The sequence below is a fragment of the Melospiza georgiana genome, chromosome 1, assembly GCF_028018845.1.
Source record: "Melospiza georgiana isolate bMelGeo1 chromosome 1, bMelGeo1.pri, whole genome shotgun sequence".
NCBI classification, from domain to species: Eukaryota; Metazoa; Chordata; class Aves; order Passeriformes; family Passerellidae; genus Melospiza; species Melospiza georgiana.
The window spans coordinates 73,141,402-73,160,394 of NC_080430.1; the positions used below are offsets into that span (position 1 = coordinate 73,141,402).

General features: G+C 36.7%; 1 protein-coding gene across 2 annotated transcripts in view; it reads right to left on the reverse strand.

The window, feature by feature from the left end:
- The window catches only part of RELCH (RAB11 binding and LisH domain, coiled-coil and HEAT repeat containing), a 76,842-nt gene that overhangs the window by 22,247 nt on the left and 35,602 nt on the right, over positions 1–18,993 (reverse strand). For both annotated transcript variants that reach the window (XM_058025400.1, XM_058025391.1), the window contains 6 exons: positions 12,117–12,229; positions 8,065–8,155; positions 3,997–4,068; positions 3,066–3,206; positions 2,415–2,579; positions 1,594–1,741 (listed from right to left, as the gene is read on the reverse strand). In XM_058025400.1, the coding sequence (XP_057881383.1) occupies positions 1,594–1,741; positions 2,415–2,579; positions 3,066–3,206; positions 3,997–4,068; positions 8,065–8,155; positions 12,117–12,229 (730 nt within the window). The remainder of the gene's footprint in view (positions 1–1,593; positions 1,742–2,414; positions 2,580–3,065; positions 3,207–3,996; positions 4,069–8,064; positions 8,156–12,116; positions 12,230–18,993) is intronic.

The window sequence follows — 18,993 nt, forward strand, 5'->3', positions numbered from 1 at the left end:
AGGGAAGAGCTGCAGATGTCACCTATCTGGACTGCTGTAAGGCCTCTGACAGTCTCCCAAAACATCCCCTCCAAACTGGAGAAATATGAATTTGATAGATCAGCTTTCTCAGTCAATGAGGAATTGACTGGATGCCCAAACCTTGAGGACAGTGGTCAACGCCTTAATGTCCAGATGGACATCAGTGACAAGTTGTGCCTCTCAGGGGTCCATACTGGGACCAGTAATGTTCACTCTCTTCACCAAAGACAAAGGGATTGAGTGCACCTTTGGCAAGTTTGCAGATGACCAAGCTAGTGGTGCAGTGACACATCTAAGGGACAGGGTGCCATCTAGAGGGACCTGGACAAGCCTGAGAAATGGGCCCATGGGAATCTCATGAGGCTCAACAAGGCCAAGTACAAGGTGCTGCAAGCACCCCTGCTGGGTCAGGGTAATGCAGGCTGGGGAATAGGAAGGGACTGAGAGCAGACTTGGGGGTGCTGGTGAATGATAAAACTGGACATGACCCAGCAATATTTGCTCACGGACCAGAAAACCAACACTATCCTGGGCTGCATCCAAAACAGCGTGGCAGCAGGATGAGGAAGGTGATTCTAGCCCTCTGCTTCTCTCTCATGAGGCTCCACTTGGAGTGCTGCATCCAACTCTGGGGTCCCCAGCACAGGAAAGACATGGACCTACTAGACCAAGTGCGAAGGAGGGCTACAAAAGTGTGAACAAAAAGACAGAGCACCTTTCCTATGCAGAAAGGCTGAAAGAGCTGTGCTTGCTCAGCCTGGAGAAGACTAGGCTGAAACCTGAAATTTTTGAATTTGTTATTTAAGTAGTAGCCACTCAGAAAAAGTGCTCATCTTCAAATTACTCAAGTCAGACAGATGAGCCTTCCCATGGCATCCATTTTCAAAGGAGCATCAGACAGTAATGTACCACTAGCTACTTTCCAAATTCTCCTTTGCTACCTTTCCTTTGCATCTTCACACACAGCACTATTATCAGCATGGTGGCAGGTGTTACCAATAACATCTTTAAAGTATTTGCAACAGGAGAAAACACTCCACAGGCTAGGTTTGCTGATCTAAGGACAAGTTCACCATGAGGCCATTCAGTCATGAAATGGTTTGGGCTGGAAGGCACCTTAAAGATCACTTAGTTCCAACCCTACTACCATGGGCAGGCACACCTTCCACTAGACCAGGTTGCTCAAAGCTCCATCCAGCCTGGCCTGGGACACTTTCAGGGATGGGATGGTCTTCTAGGATATTACACAGATAGATAACAGATGGTGATGCTGCTGCATTTCGCTGTGTTTTTCCCACTCCATAAATTTGTAAGAATTAACTGAATCTGAGGCCAGCCCTCCTGAGCTATTATTGGCTATTAATGGAAATCAGTTCTTTAGAAACCTTTAAGAAGTACAATTAAAAATTGCTTTGCTTTCTAAAAGCTTCTTCTAAGAAGTAGAGAAAAATAAATTAAAGGTTTTTTGTGATTATCAGGTATATCAAGCATAGCAAAGGGTGAAAAAAGGAGGCATTACTTAAGAATTTACTAAGGCAGACCAATATAAAAACCCAGAAACTAATAATTTACCTTCTATTTGTGGTACTTCTCCCTGAAGTTTAGCCTTGCTTGTAAAAGGTGCATTCTGTAGCACCAGTGCAAACAGAGAAGGAATCAAAGACTGCAGGGCAGACAGATACATGTGGAGCTTATGTTCATCCAAGCCATGTTCTCCTTCCTGAAACAAACAGGACATTAATTTGGAAGTTTTCACTTTGGAAGATCTGTTCCTTAGGCATGTATTCCGTGGCAAGGCATCAACAGTGATGAGCTTCTACCCAGACACACTAATTATAAAGCAACTTAGCCTAATCATAAGCATATATTGCCACTCTTAGGTCACCTCTACTGAAAAGATTCAGGCAATATAACCTTTGGCATTTAACAGTTCATCCTGAGGAACAGACTGATATTTTGAAAGAATATTTTTCAGCACATTTTGGAAATGTGGATCCTTTGTCTCAGTGATCAAGGCATCTAAACTGAATAAACAAGTCACCTGTACTCTGAGAGCAAGCATCTTCTTTCAGTGTGTTAGATAGCTATGAGGCACACAATTTTTCCAGAACTTCTGAGTTATCTATCAAATGAGATCATAACTGGATCATAACTGGAAACGACCTAACTTAACCATTCAAATCTACTTTTCTTGCTTATTTAATAAAAACTGCACTTTACCAAAATCTACTCAATTTAGACATGGGGCAATGCTATTAAGATATAAAACAGATCAGTATTAAAGAAGAGTATGTTTAGTTTGGGGGAGGTTTGGTGAGTTTTTTTTCTTCTTCCAAAGTACAAGTGAAGAATACAAAGAAAATTCTCCAATGTAGAAACAGCTGAGTACATACCCTGAGCAATTTTTCAATTTTATTAAGCAGTGTAGGTATAAGATGGAACTGTAAATTTCCCAGTTCTGTTGTCCAGGCAGCATAAGCAGGTAAAAATACCTGATGTGTTGCACTAACCACACGTTCTGAAGGGTCCCCTAAAGCTGAAAGCAGCAGTTCAAAACCCTGGTAAAAGACAGTAATGAATGCAATTATTTCCCAAAAACTGATATACACATTCAAATACTCAAAGAGAAAAGTTCTTTATTTTCACTTATGTGAAACATTATTGTTCAGCATTAAGCTGAATTATAGGTAGACTTTGTTGCAGCAAATGAATCTGGACTAGTAAGTGGTGATGGCAAAGTGGCTAATAATATCAGATGAGCAGTGAAGTGGTATGTTCTTAAAGGCAAATTATGAACTACTAGAGCAGCTTCTACATAAGGCTTACACCTGAAATGCTAAGGTTACTTGTAGTTTTTCTGTTTTACCTTGGTGATATAGTAAAATCAACATTCATATAAATAATAAATTTTTTAAAGTAACTGGAAAGAATTAAGAAAAATGCAGGAATTTAAAAAGTCATCTATTATTATACAACCACCTCCATTATTTATGAAATATCTATAGAAAGCATTTTACACATACAGAACCCAAACCAAATGATACCTGTTGATATTTATCTGGATCATCAATATAGCCCATAATGATGCCAAGGCTTTTGATCACAGCTTCTCGTACCAGATCTGCCTTATCTTCCATTAGCATTTGTTGCAGCATGGAAAGTACTAAGGAACTACGAATTTCTTTCTGTTTGTAAATGAGAAACATATTTATTAAAGGAAATGAAACAAGAAATGTGGATTTGTATCAACTATAATAAAAAAGTTCCCACACCTATTAGTGGTCACAAATTTCCTTCTTCCAACCATAAAATCCTTTATGAATATTACATGTTCAGGTTTCACAATAGAAGATGAATGAATATAAAATGTCAGTAGCTTCATTAGAGAGACTTTTGTCCTACTAAGCACAGAACTAAGGTCCTTTCATTCGCATGGAACCAAAAATAACTAACAGCAGTAAAACTACTATAGGCCTAGACTTTAAGTAATCACTGCATTGCTAAATTGGAGAAATTGGGTTTTAATTTAAGTTCCCTTCCCCCACCCTTTCTCTGAAGCTTGAAATTCTAGTTTACCACCGACATAATTTCACTGCTTCTTCTAACTGGCGGCACTCTTGATGTAACATTCCACAGTGTATGAAGAACACTACAGCTGGGTGCCAATTCCTTTTTCATAGATTGTTTCCTTAATTGGTCCTAACTATCTTTTCTTTTCCTCATTTTTACTGAAATGAATATTCACATTGTTTTTAGAAACATTTTATAGCTAGACTAACCTGTATTTGTAACAAACTATCTCCTTTTTAAGTGACTTAATGAATCTCATGTGTGATATAAAGTAGAAGACAATGTGACTGTCTGTGCATAGTATACACACTTGGTGATATTTAAAATGATAAAGAATGCTTACATTATGCATCAGATTTGTACCCTGCTTTCCCTAGCAGGTATTTGGAGTCTATTAATACTTACTGGAAGGTAAGGTGCTAGAGCTCCACAGGATTCTGCTACCAGCAGCCGTCGCTCTGGGTATTTGTGGTTGATCTGGTAAAGAGAAACAGATGGACTGTTTGCCCTGCAGTAACCAGCATTCAAAATATGGTTAGAGTGAACTGCAGAGGGGTGTGTCTGCACCTCTTCAATAAACACTGACTGAGCTCATAGAAGTTGCACCAGGGTACTAAGCAGCCTCAAATTCTTGCATTGAGGCATAAAAGTGAGGCAGCTGTCCTAAAAGACATAGCTTATAGTAGGGAAAGAGTCAGAGAAGCAAATATGTATGTGAGAAGCCATATAAGCAATAAAGGGAAAGCAGCGTATGGGCTGCTGTACTCTAAAGAATCTGCATAAGTCCTGAACTGGCATGACACAAAATATTTTGTCTTATGAAGACTTTCAGGAGCACTGTTCCTCCAAGAGCTGCACAAGTGCCCTCTAGTGCTTTGAGCAAAGCAGTGTAGCAGAGCTGCCCAGGTCTTGCTAAGCAATCACAGTGAGAAGAAGACACCTGTGGAAGCCTAAACACATATGCCTTCTATTAAAGTTCTGCTCTGAAGCCCAGCACAAATATATCACACTTCTAAAAACAAGTCATATTACCAGAACCTCTTGATCCTGTGATATTTCCCCTTTCTACTCAAAAGCTGCTTGAAAATTCCACCTCACGAATTTAATATTTATCATTAACATTTCATAATCAAGTGTGCATTCTGGTGGAGCCAGATTTAGTGGTTGTAATGGTTGTACAATGAAGTGTTTCAATATTTTGTGAATAAAAAAGTCTGTGGTACCATGCTGAGAGTAAAATATGAATTTTTTGATGCTGTCAAATAAAATAGGATATGCAGCATTTGGTGCAATTGCCTCTTTCTTGCTATGTAGTGTATAGCCTTGGTGAGGCAACCATCTTACCATGAAAAAAGACCAAAGTACTCATTGCATTCTTGGTCTCTATCTTGGAAGACTTACCTTCAGTAGTCTGAGGTCCCTAAAATCCATGCCAGATTCTGGCACCAGGAGGACCTTTAGCAGAAACTAGCAGGCCAGGAAATATTGAAGAAATTGGACATACACTAGTCTGTGGGCCCTGATGGGGATGTACCCATGAGTGCTCATGTCTGATATCATTCCAAGAACACTCCTGACAATTAAGAAAATGTTGTGGCAATGGGGGAAATCCCTGAGGACTGGAAGCTAATGTCACTGCTACCCTCAGGACGGGTAAGACAGAGAACCCAATCAAACACAGGGCAGCCTACCTCACACCAGCTCCTGGGAAGCTGTCGGAGCAATCAGCCTTACAAAGCATGCCCAAACATCCAAAGGACAAGATTGCGGCTGGAAATAGCCAGGATGTATTTACATAGAAAAAACAACACAACAAACCCGACAACTTTCTGAGATGACTGGCTCAGCACACTCAGCAATGATGCCTGACTCTGACTGCTCTGGTATGAAATTACTGAGAACTCCCCAGAATCAAGTGTGAAAAAGATGATTTCAAAGAGACTTAAATTAACAAATTGTAAGCTTCAGGACTAAACTGAAGTCTCAAGCATGAGAATGTTCTTTGAGTGTGTCTATCATTATTTTGCATTAATTCATCAGTAGAGCACCTGATTTCTTGGAAGTATGGAGATCTCATAGATTAAAAATATTATGGACAAGTAAGAGGCTGCTTTAAAATCTACTAGGCTGTGAAGGTGGTGAGGCACTGGAACAGGTTGCCCAGAGAAGCTGTAGATGCCCCATCCCAGGAAGTGTTCAAGGCCAGGCTGGATGAGGCTTGGAGCTAATGGCCTTTAAGGTCCCTTCCAAACCATCTTTATTATTCTATAAAATCTTTTACTTATGTGCCATCTTCTCTAATGCAAATTCCCCACTGGCAACATAGGCACACATCACCTTCTGGAGCTCTGCCTACCTGAGGGAAACAGCAATAACAAGTTTCAGCTGCTTTTTTTCACGATCTTATTGCAGGGGTTCCATACTGTTGTCTATTACCACAAGAGTTTCATACCTTCTTGGTGTTTCTCGTGGTCAGCTCCTCAGAGCACTGACTCTTTCTTCTTCACAAAGGAGCCACCTGACTCCAGTTCCCTCCTCACCCAGCCACCCCACTCTTGTATAGCACTCTTCTTCTCATTGGTTACAGCTGGGGCCTGGTAAAGTCAGGCCTGTTCCTAATCTTTGATAATGGGCCCAGCTGAAACTCCTTAGGGGTAAGATTACTTTCTACACTATCTTTATTTTCTCATATTCTATCCCCCAACAGGTTTTAGATAGTCTGGCATGGCAATACAAATATCACCCCTGATATTGCAAACACATACTGGAGGAAAAAAGACTGAAATTTCTGTCAGGTTTGTGCTCAGAGAAGATGAGTAGCCCTTGGAAACTAAATGCAACTAAAATGTTTATTATTATTTATTTTCCTTTTGTCTTTAGTAATTTTGGAAGCCAATAACTGGTCACCAGTTTTGAGTAACCCTTTTAGCACTCACAGAGCCTTCAACTAAACTGGTCATTTACCAAATTTTACCTGCAAAAGAGCAGGCAGAGAGTTTAAAAAGACTAGCCTGATAACTGAGCTCCACAATATACCAATGAAAAGGATGAACTTCCTGAGGGCTCAGACCTTTGCATCTGTAAACAGATTTTTGTTGGAGACCAAGAGCATGAACCATTTCATGATTTACACATCTACTGCAAAAAGTAGAAAATGATGTTTATACTAAAGTTCCTTCTACAAATTCAAGACTTGTGACAGTGAGATTCAGCTGGTATTTCAGCTGGAGAAAATAATGACCTGGTTCCAGTACTGCCAAACAAAGCCTGACAAACTGCATTAGGTAAGTGCACTATGCCATATGACTTGGCAGTCTGAGATGCTCTACTTGTACAGTTGGACTCATTTCTCTTTTGCATCAGCAATTAGCAAGAAGTGGATGAGAAGAATGTGTTCTTCCTGAGGTGAGATAGTTTTTTTTCAATCACAGTTTAAATTTCATAAGGACTAAGAAAACAAAACGTTGCTTACAAAATTAGGCAAAAACACAGAAGTCTTTGTACAGCTCCTTTTAAACTACTACCGCCACGAGACTTTCACTTAATCAACAGATACAGCAGTCATTCACAACAAGCACTGTATATAAAAGCACAACAAACGTTGCATATTATTTGTACTTCTACTGTCAGAAAGCATTAAGGCTATTAAAGCTTAGACTTTATTGGGAAACACAGATTGCTGTGTTATGCAAGGAACAGTAGGAAACTACCAGACCAGAAAGACTCTGTCATCAAAGCAGGCATTCCCACTCCGTCATGGCTTAGTTATTCATTGTCTTCTCAGGCAATGATGAACCCCCTTTCCTTCACTGTGGTAGGAAAATACAACAGATTTTCACCTGAACTCATGTTGTTCTGCTGCCATGCCTCAGATGAAACAGCAAAAACATTTCCATCTGATTGTTCAGTTATTTCTATTAATTTTGAGTATCTGTGAACAAGATCACTGTGATTCTACAAGAGATGTAAACTTCAGGCTCATCTCACAGATGCTCATCTATGAGAGACTTGCTTACGAGTACTTTGGTCTTTGATTTTCTGTTTAAGAATTTAAACTAGCTGGTGTGGCCACTGCTCCAGGGACTTAATACAACATTAAAAAAAAATCAGTAAATAAAATCTTTGAATGAAAATGGATTTCCAACAGGCTGGAAGGCAGAGCAAAAATTATAAAAGTACCTACCTAGCAATATGTCACACAACACTGATGATGAACATGTCCTTATCTACACTTCAATATAACAAGCTTATTCAGGTACAAGCAGGTAACTAAAATCTTTCCAGATAGTCTTTAATAAGCTTTCTGCTTCTGAGGTGTTTTTAATATTAAATAAAAATATATACAACGAGAACAAAGAACATCCAAATATCTTTCTGAAAACCAAACCCAAAACCTCCCCCTTGAACAAGTAAAACTCAAATTTATGAACTTTTAACTCATTTTGGAGCATAAAGCAAACACTAATCAGTTACCTGCTCCCAACACTGTGGTAAAAGTTCAGCTTCTACACGTGTTGGTCCAACATGTCGGGCAAATGCCACACACCCAGTCAGTATCATCTGTCTGAAAAGATAAATGTAAAGCTTTAACCTGTTTATAAAGTTTTATAATATATAACATATATTCCAAAGTTAGGAAAAACACATGCTGACAGGCAATAGGTAGTTGTCTGCAGTCCAGATTCCACACCATCCACATTGACTTAAAGACTAAATATTAAATTGAAAGCCACTAATATCGCTGCTCATTGCAGGGTGGGGATTTGCTTACATGACCTTCAAATATCCCTTCCAACCCAAACTATTCTATGTTTTACCTTGTTTTATATTCAGAATGCCTTTTCCAAAATCTTGCAGATCCTCAACTCCATAAACTAGTCTGAGAATCTCTGATTTGGGTAGTTCTGATTTTCTAAAGTCTGAGATTGGGAGTCTCTGACTAAATTTCTCATTTAATTCTCAGTACTGAATATTATCACACAGTAAAAGGATCTAAATTACCTAGTACTATCATACTATCAGTATTTCAATGAAGTAACTGGTTTTATTTAGAAGCATTTGTGAGATTTAATGAACTTTATTCAGAGCAAGCAGCTTATTTCTTCTATGACACAGTTTTGCAACCTTTTCACATGCAAGTTACTGTCATCTCTCACACAATACTGAACTTCACTCTTGTAAGTAATCTTCTGAAGACCACTAAAAAATGAAAGCAAGTAATCAACCAGTAGGATCTATTATCACCTGTTATTTGTGTTCATATTCTTATACTTTTTAACCTTTCATTAAAGTTTGCAAGAAATTGCCATTGTCCCATCAATTTTATAGGCACAGAGGCATATATAAAATTTCAGTAAGACTGTAGTAAATTGTCATTTGTGCTATTTTATTTAATGAGTGTCTATCTTGCTAAGATGTTTCTACTTCTATTTTTCCTGTTGATAGGATTGGAATAGTACCAACTTTGAATGCAATTCACCAATTCTATTTATTTTAGAGCCTACATGAATTATTAAATACCCAGTTTCAAATGATAATGTGTGGACATGAGACTCAATTTTATCACTTCCTCAGTAAGACTAGGACACTACTCAGAGTTTCTTATTATTCCTCTGTGAAATGTAAGCCAGAATTAATTTGTTACCATTTTAGCGTCATGTCTAGACTCCTAAATATTTTCTGTACCAATAGCATCCCCTTAAGGTTGAAAGGCAGAGATTCTGCTGGTTATCTTTTAACCCCTTAGAGAACATACTCCACCAAAAAAAGGCTCATTCACTTTAAGAACTTTTTAGGAGAAAGATCCTATCAAAAAGTTGGGTTTTTTTAATCCCAGCATTCTTTATGCCAACAATCAGAGCAATCTCTTCTGTGTTGCGTGTGTCTGGGTTTTTTACCTCTCTGCCACATTCACAGAACTAGGCCTTTGATTAAGGTAAAAAGTAAGGAGACAAAAAAAATTATTAGATAAGACTCAAGAAATCAACAGCTGAGAGCAATATGGAGACAAAAGCCTGTGGTAATTCGAAGTTCTACTGCAAACAAAACAGGCATTTGAATTACTGTCTTTGTTCCTATACACTGCACCCAATCACAGAACTGGGCAAGAAAATTTATATTTTCAAGACATTAGAAAATAGCAGAACACAGTAATCACTTGAAATTTTCTGTTTTATACATGGGATAAAACAAAATGTTTTTTCTTAAATCAAAACTTTTTTTTAAAAGTTCCATGAAATCTCAATATTAAGTCAGATTTCTTTTTGTCTTGCCTATCAAGATGAGAATTTGAAGATATTTCAAAAATATTTTAGAATAAGATTTTAAATATTTTATTGTGACCATTTTATCAGCATATAACAGTCAGCATTTCAGGGAAATGAAAGCTGTAAGGATCTGAATAAGAGGCGATTGAAGCAATGTTTTAATCTTGTCCTATTAGAGTCAAACATTAATCTCACTTCATCATGAGTCCTAGCCTCCAAAACTAACATAACTGTACAAAAAGGAGGTTATGTGAACACATTTTTGCTCCTTTGCAGAAGAGAATTTGATAGCCATTTTTAAAAGTTGAATGGAACCTTCATGAGCAAAGCCATGAGGATACAAGTGGCCTTGTCAAATACAATGTTAGTGTACAAGACTACAGAAATATGCCAAACACCAAAATGCATCTCGCATGGGCAAGTGGTATAACCCAGACTTTCTGCACAATCGTTACCATACTTCATATATTGGACATCGTAAAACAAAATATTTCTTTTAATGGGTTAATTCTTAGAAATGCAATGTCACATTTCAGTCTCTCGCATTTAGCAAATTAAAAATGTCAACTAATCAGCTGCTACAGCAAGGTACAATGTAGTAGGCCTGTACAGTATAGCAGAAGGCAAACAAGTAATGAGATAATCAACATCATCATTCTGGTGACTAAACCTGAATGTCTTTGCTCACTTCATATTGCATAAGACTTCTAAAATATTATTTAAATATATTTAGATAAAAACAAAGCATGCATAATACACTTCCATAGAAATCTATAAATATAACCGCCCTTAAATTCTGAAAAAGTATGTTCTATTTAATTACTATTCTGAATCTCTTTTATTTCATGTAATCTTAACTGGTTTTCCATCTGATTATGGCACCTTCAAAAGCAATTGTTATTTCTGTGTGTGCAAATGTATATTATGTATATGCATGCTTTGTCCTAGAGTTTATGGCAGACTATTTTTCCCAGATTTCACATGGAAACAAGTTATTTTTATATATAAATCTCTAATTTGCAACAAAAATGGAACAAATTCAAGGAAAAAAGATTTATCTTCTTTCTTAACTGCTGGAATATACACACCTAATGCACCTATGGGGGGGGATATGAGAAGTCTATTTGATAGGCCACCAATCCTGTAACAAATTAATCACAAGAGACTCCAAGTGACATGCAATTTCCTTCCCCTTCAACCACAAATTATTTTAGCTTCTCAATCCACTGGGACATTTAAAACACTTCAGAAGCAGATTTCTAATTACTCTGAAGTAGAACCAAGACTGCATCTTTTTGTAATTTCAATCTACATGGTGCCACTATGCTACAAGTTGCTTTTGTTTAAGCTTCTTTTTTTTGTCTCCAAAGCCATGGCCTTCAATTATACCTAATCTCTAAATTTTACCATGAGAATGGTTTAAAAATATGCCTGAACACTTCAGTTTCAGAGAGTCTCCAAAAGAAATGCTTTCCACCTATTTGATAAAGCCTATTTTGTCTGAAGACAGCCTAGAGCAACAATAGATACAGATGCTTTCCAAAACATCTCTAATGAAAATAATGGAAGAGCTACAGATCGAACATGGAAAGTCATTCCACAGTTAAGAGAAGAAAACATACCAGCTTGGGCACTGTCTTTCAACCTTAAGGATATTTTCATCAAGATCAGTACAAAGTCAGTTTTCCTGAGCACTGGGGAAGAATTAAATTTATAGAACAAAAGGTGTAATTTGTTTCAGAAGCTTAACCAAAATGAAACAACATCCTTAACACTTGTCAGACCTAGATCACTGCTACACTCTTCTGATTTTTTTACTCCCACCATATTAATGAGCCACACGTAGAAAGAGCACTATTTTCCCTAAAGAAATGTAGTGGTCATCTCAACAAACATGTAGATCACTAACACAGATTTTAAAAGAAAAGCTGTTTTGATTTCTACATCAACCGGTGCTAAGAATTATGATGTTAAAGATCATTTTAGCAAAACAGCTAAAATTCATCTTTGAACAGATAAAGGAACTGAAATTACACTGTAGCTTACAAGCACATTCTTACAATTCAGTAACTGGAAGTACAGACCATGGAAATGGAAACTCCTGAACTTGGCATAAATTTGTCAACACTATATCAGCAAAACACCAGCTAAACAAAACTTGTTTAATACCACCCAATAATATCCAATTTTTACAAGTTCTTCTGCTTGCACAGAGAAAAAAGTTCCTGCTTGTCCCATATCACACAAGCGCAAACACACCTTTGCTCATCGTCTGGTCGTTTGATCAAATTGAACAGTATGTGCAGAAGCTGATCTCTCTCTTTGGGTTCAGGATGGAGGCAGGCTGTACACAGTATGAGTGGGATCAATTCCTAAAAAGTTGTGGGTAGGGGAAAACCAAACAAAGTAAAATTGCTTTGGGCATACATTCATTTACTGCATAAGAAACTAAGAAGGTAAATCTAAAATCATATGAGAGTTAGAAAAGATACTTTCGAATCCTGATGTCTTAAGTGACTTGAGGAAAGTGAAGGTCTACAAAAGTTAGAATTATTTTCCTGCTAGGAAAAATCAGGGGAGAATCAGCATATAAAATGAAAAGCTCTGCAAAGATTACAATTAACATATGCAGGTCACCTGTAACCAGAATTAGAGGACAATCATGGTTTCAACTGTTTTCACTGCCTACTGAACTGAAGCTCCACAGACAACTACGGAATAAAGCTCCTATGAAAAAATGCCACGAAGTTAAAGATTAAAATTTCCAATTAAACATCCACACAGTTTTGTGCACAAGTTGGAAAAAATAAACATTGAGAAACATACATTGGTAAAGGTGACTGCAGACAGATTTTGTGTTGACTGACAATTATCTGATTTTGTAAAGGTTCCATGATTTTTTTTCCCCATACAAAAGTAATCTTTGAAGCTGAATTTTCTTTTTGGAGTAATTAAAACCCCTTAAAAGAAGAAATTACAAAGAAAATACTGTGTAAAACATGGAGAGAAAATAGAAGGATCTTCATAGTGAAGGCCTCCTCCTTTCTAAATATGCCTACAAAGCCCATGGTATTCATTCCCAGAAGAACCAAATGTTTCTAAAACATTGTCTGGAAGTCCCTTCCCTTGACCTTGTTGATGTGAGCTTTTACTCCAACTGAATTTGGAAGCCGGACAGTTTTTAAGTGATTTAATATCTTAGAGACAGAAACATCACACTGGGAGGTCAGGAAAAAAAGAAGAAAAAACCTCAGTGTCTGGAAAAAAACATGGGCAAGTAATCTGGAGATTATCTTGCACGCCTGCTGTGTACTTAGGAATAATTTTCAGCAGAAAGACTTTTTGTGAATTACTGATTTGAGACAAATAAGCAGGTGACAGTGGGAAACACATCTAACATTAGTAGGAGAAATTATACAAAACCTGGAAAAACCTGTGGTTGTTTAGAATGATTTTGCAGGGAGGTGCAAATTTCTTTTTGTAGATATTCAAAGAGATCTAATCATGATGTTCTTGTGGACCTGTGGAAACACCACTGACAACATCCTCACTGCTCAACCTGTATTTTCCTAAACAGCAGGAGCTCTATTTATATTAAACATAGAACAAGACTCCATTTTAGAGCAGTGCCTAAGCTAGCCAGCTCCTGACAAACTTTTTTTGTTGTTTTTTTTTTTTTTTTTTTCATTTTACAAGAATTCTACTCCATTCGCTATTTTTCATCTCCAAAGATGACCAAGACACAACTTGAACTGCATTTTAACATTCTGTGACTCTGGAAGATATACTGGGAATATTCAACTCAATTATTATTATATAGATTAGAGAATTTATGACACAGGAGACAACATGGAAATATCCTACCAATCACTTAAAAAATCTAAAAGGAGAGAAGGAGAAATGAAAAATAAATTTGAATACTTTGAACATTTCCATTTCTTAAATACTTTTTAAGAGTAACTGTGGTTGTTTTTAAATAAGTGTAGCACAACACAGCATGAACTGAAGACCTGCATTAAAGGAACTTGACAAATTAAATTGCATGAACAACTAACTTTGTTCAGCTGAGAGCTTCTTTCCCTCTAGAATCTTCATGTTAGATCACAGTATTTTTACTTAAAATTTTTGCCCATTTAAAGTTATGAGAAGTCAGAGGATTTAACTTATTTAACTTATCTTTTCGGACTGCATAGAATTTTCTCTCCTGCAAATGCTGCTTTAATTCAAAAAGACTTGAAAGAATATTTCTAAAATAATACCCGCCTCAACACCACTCTAAATAACACTACTTATACATTAAACTAAAATCTTTTAAATCTGATTGCAATTTGTAGATACAGAACAAAATTACTACTATAAGAATAAATCTCACTTAAAATCTTAAAGCTAATTATACATCGGTTACTTTAGTGAAATCTAACTTTCTGAAATCTACTCTAAATTCACATTATTCAACTGCTCTTGCAAGTATTCTTAAATACTCCTATGAAAAACCTGACAAAGAATATCCTCCATGAAAAGAGACATTTATGGGATTTTTGTTTCATCTGCTGAAACCAACACATTGATTTCACTTTCTTAGCATGTCTGAGTACCTACTCAAAAACCTCAACCGCTTATTCAGAACTACTGCTAGATTTTAAAGCAGTACCACGAGGTGGGGTATTTTTAAGCTTCTTACAGAATTTAAGGAAGTTAACATTGTCTTTTTTCAGCTGAGTCTGCGTGAAAGGAAAACACCTGAGAATATTCACCTAGAAACTACTGCCTTGTGTCTGAAAGGTAATGAGTAACCTAAGAGCATTGACATGGGCAGATACAAGGCTGGTTCTTTACCTTGCAGCAAGCTGGTTATTCTAGCTGACGGAATTAGCTGTATTTTCTCGTCCATTGGTCACATTCTCTCATGCATACTATGGGAGAAGAGAGTGTTCTCTGCATCGCTGCATCAGGGCTTCTACAGTTCCTTCTATTAACGGGAGTGGAGAAACAGTGAGACGTCTCAAACAGTGTTTTCTGTGCTCCCTAAAGCTCTCAGGGACAGGAGGGTAAAACTGGAAGCAAAGGGGACTGTGGGACCAGAAGAACAAAACTGCTCTACAGAGGGATCAAACAGGTCAAGTGAAGTCTCCCAAAGACTTATAAGGGGCAGATTCTTCTCAGGACATTCAGGAGCATTAAGGAAAAAAAAAACCCAACCTACTGGTAGGTTTGAGCTCATTTCTTCCTGGTGCTAAGGGTCATGCCTTGGATGTAGATTTGTTTTATAAATCTCAGATTTTTCATTCTTGAAACCAGCAGAGAAGCAATAGGAAGTAGCAATTTTCCAATAAAACATGGTAAGATTAGTATTTGGCTGTTTAGATTCAAGAGAAAAGTTCACAACATGGTATTGGAGACTCTATATAATTATTAATAATCAAGGAGTGGACTTCCAGTGCTATTTGAAACACTCTGCATTCCTTGGGAAGGAATACCACTTGTGCTGACAGTCATAAAGCAAGAAGTTAAATTTCAAAAATACCCAACAACTCTCCTTCTATTTAATTTGGGAATTTTCCTAAACATCCTGTTCATCCCCAAGTTCTTCTTTTCGCTTTTGCCTTTGAGTTCAGAACATGAGTTTTGATAGTTTGTGTTGGTGTTAGTCAACAGGAGCAACTATTGACTCATGACCATGGCAAGGAGAGTGACTTCCAGAGCTTTGATACTCTTTTCCCATTAGATTCCAAGCAGACTGACATGGTAACATTGTTGGCACTTGTAGCTTGATTCAATAAAATACTATGTGTCACAGGTCCCACCAGTCCTATTGAAAAGCCAAATTCCATACCTGTGAGTTACCCAGATGCAGAATGGAGAGAAAGAAGGTATTTTGGTTTTACTGTGAGAGAAGCTACATACAGGTGACTGACAGATAATGCCCTGAGGCTGACCTAACACACTGCACAAGAGAACTCAAACAGCCCATCTTCCCTCTGCTCTGCTTCTCTGTAACTCTCCATGTAGGTCTCTCTAAAGAAAATCTCACATTTTTCTCACCATAGGATCTCTGGACAATTTCTTCCTAACTTACAACAACTTGTTCCATTACCTTTGAAAGGGATTCACTATTTGAGTTATCAATAAAGGCAACATTTACATGGACATATGGAGTAGCTCTCTTTTCATTATAGACAAAAGAATGTGGCTTTTTTACAGCAATTAGTACCATCTAAATTATATGCCTAGAGTTCCTCCTACATATTAAAAGTATTACAACAAAATAGTAAACTTTGGGTTTTTTAAAAGTGCATCATATAGTGAACATCTCAGAAGGTAGCAAGGACTTTGCTGTCAGTTTTGTTTCCATCATTATAACAATGTTTTGCTAAACATTCCAACAAATCTTCCACATCTTATTGCTCTCACTAATTACTGTCTTCTTGCTGGAGTTTGTATAAGCAAAATAATTATCTTAAAGGATAAATTTAACTAGTGTTAAGCATCAAGACTGGTTACTTCAGTAGTAAAAATTATTTTTTATTACTGAAGTAGTAAAATATAACATTTTTATTCCTCCAAATATTAATGTATTAATATTGCAGGCAACAATATACAAACCAGGATGACATGATCAATTTTGTTAACATCTGCCTTTGAATCTTCTTTAATGGTCAATGCTTATATCGTGACCCAATACTGTGCTAAAATTATTCTGTAACTTAGCCTCTGACAACAAGCAAATCAAATTAAATAATCTTATTGTCTGCAACTGAAATAGCTGCAGGTACCAACAAAATACCAATAGGAACTGTCTTGGGCAAGAATGTATTTAAAATTCCAAATTCATTCTTTTAATTTAAAATGAAAAAAAAAATCATAGGATTAACACATGACTCAAACCTTTGTACTACTAATCTTACCAATATTAAAATCACAGCTCTAATGACCTTTCATGGGGTGAGACTATTATTCCAGGATCCAAAGTAAGCCTCTCAGAGATGCCAAAGGGATGTTTTTACATATGAATCAATGGTAGGGTGTGAGTGTGAAAAACTTTCTACTTCTTTGTCTGTATCTACTGTTTACTTGAAAACACACATGGAAAAGTTTTGTGATACAACAAAAGCTGGCAATTCAATTCATAAACATCAAATTCAACTCCTCACATCCATGAACTATCTAAGCTTTACAGGCCAAGTGTTGAAAGACATGGGCATTCAGACTAGAGATGAAAAGGATATTCTATGAAACTGAGCTATTTTACTCTAAGGAAACTGCACTAAGCCCTCATATTGAGCAGAAAGGAACTAAAGGACTTCAAATATAGTTATGTCTCATGTACACCCTCATCCCCTGAACAAAACAGCCCTGCAAGCCAAAACCAGCACTGAAAAGGACCAGCAAGAAAAGGACCACATAAAAGGACCAGCAAAAGGCTGTAGTCAATACTACCCCTGTTTTTAGAAACAATCTATAGAAATCCACTGCAATCTACGTTTTACAGAGTAACATAGTATTGTAATTGTTCATTTAGATTTCTTTATTCTCCCCATAATGGGAAATTAAAGTGGTCATCTAGGAGATATTGACAACTGACAATTTTCATGTCCCACAACTCAGGTTTATGTACCTTTATCCATATCCAGCCATTATGAAATCTGCTAGACACAACCCTTGGAAGCAAACAATTAAGTATACTGCCAATATCTGACACAGTCTTCTTTCGCATTTCTTTAGCAAAGCCAGTATTTAATGGCTTTTAAAGCATAAGACTGAGATGAAATTCATAGTAAGATACTCAACTCTACTGTATTTTAAGAGACATGCCAGAGAATTAAAGTGCCTTTGTGATATTCGCGTGCAGTTACCACACATTAATGTGATTACTTTCAATCTACAGTGGAGATCTAGTGGAGTCGAGAATGGCATCAATTCAGAGCCTGAAGATTTAACATAATCTTTGCTTCAACTTTACAAACAGATAAAAGCAAAACTCTATTCTTAATGTGTTGAACTCTCTATAAATAACAATTTCTCAGTATAACTATTTAGTGGTGCATATTCAGTAGACCACTACTATCATGATTGTGCTAAGTGTGCATAACACAAAAGTTAAAGACTAACACTGGAATAATGGGCGAGATTAAAGATGTAAATAATTAAATAAAAGTGCTGATTAAGAACAAGACTAGTAAGACCTTAAGCAAAAAGTTTACTCTGGGGCAAACTCCATTAAAGGATTATATACTGCAGAGTATGGAAGTTGTATGTACAAACAAGGTTATTCTTGTTTCCTGACAAAATCTCATTGACTTTAACAGATAAAAAAGTGTGAAAAATGAGTATTGCACTGATTAGTTATTATGAAAATTTTATAAGACTGCTTCACTCTAATGGCATTTTAGTCAAAGGAATTTTTCTATGGTACATCTGTTAACAAATAGAAGGTGGCTGATTTTACTTTTACAATTTTTTTATTGTTAATGTATTTTAAGTGATAAAATGACAGTTGAGAAAGCAGATTACAATGTAGATCAATTTTTATGAACCCAAGTTGCTCATCTTCAAGAAGTATTATCACAGACTGCACCCCAAACAATGGCCTTTTTTTTTGAAGTATTGGCTTTTAGCATTTTGTTACTGCTTATTCCACTTAACTGTTACTTGGATTGCAACATCTCCTTTATTTGTGACTGCATTCATACACAAATCTAAATATTGACATAGATGTTTTCAGGGAGTTAGGATAACCTAGATGTTAGAGATTAAAATTAAATTTACTTGTTGTTCCATCAATTTTAATGATTCTGAATTGCTTTGAAGCAATTTTCCTGTATGATGCATTACTGATTTTACACAGCTGAACTGCTTTTTTTAGAAACAAAACGAAATTATTCCCTCAGCCACCCTACTCAATACTGTGTCTTTCCTTCTTTGTTACCTTTCATTGGAACCTAAACTACAGACACTGAAGAACAATTAAAACTGCACCAATACACAAAAATAAATAATTTCAGAAATGTCAACTATAATATTTGCCAGAACACTTACTACTGGATCAGGCAGGCTGCTACTGACCTTAAGATGCTTAAAAGCATAGGAAAAATGGCTTCTGAATCTCTGCTAAAGGACAACAACTACTGAGAGACTG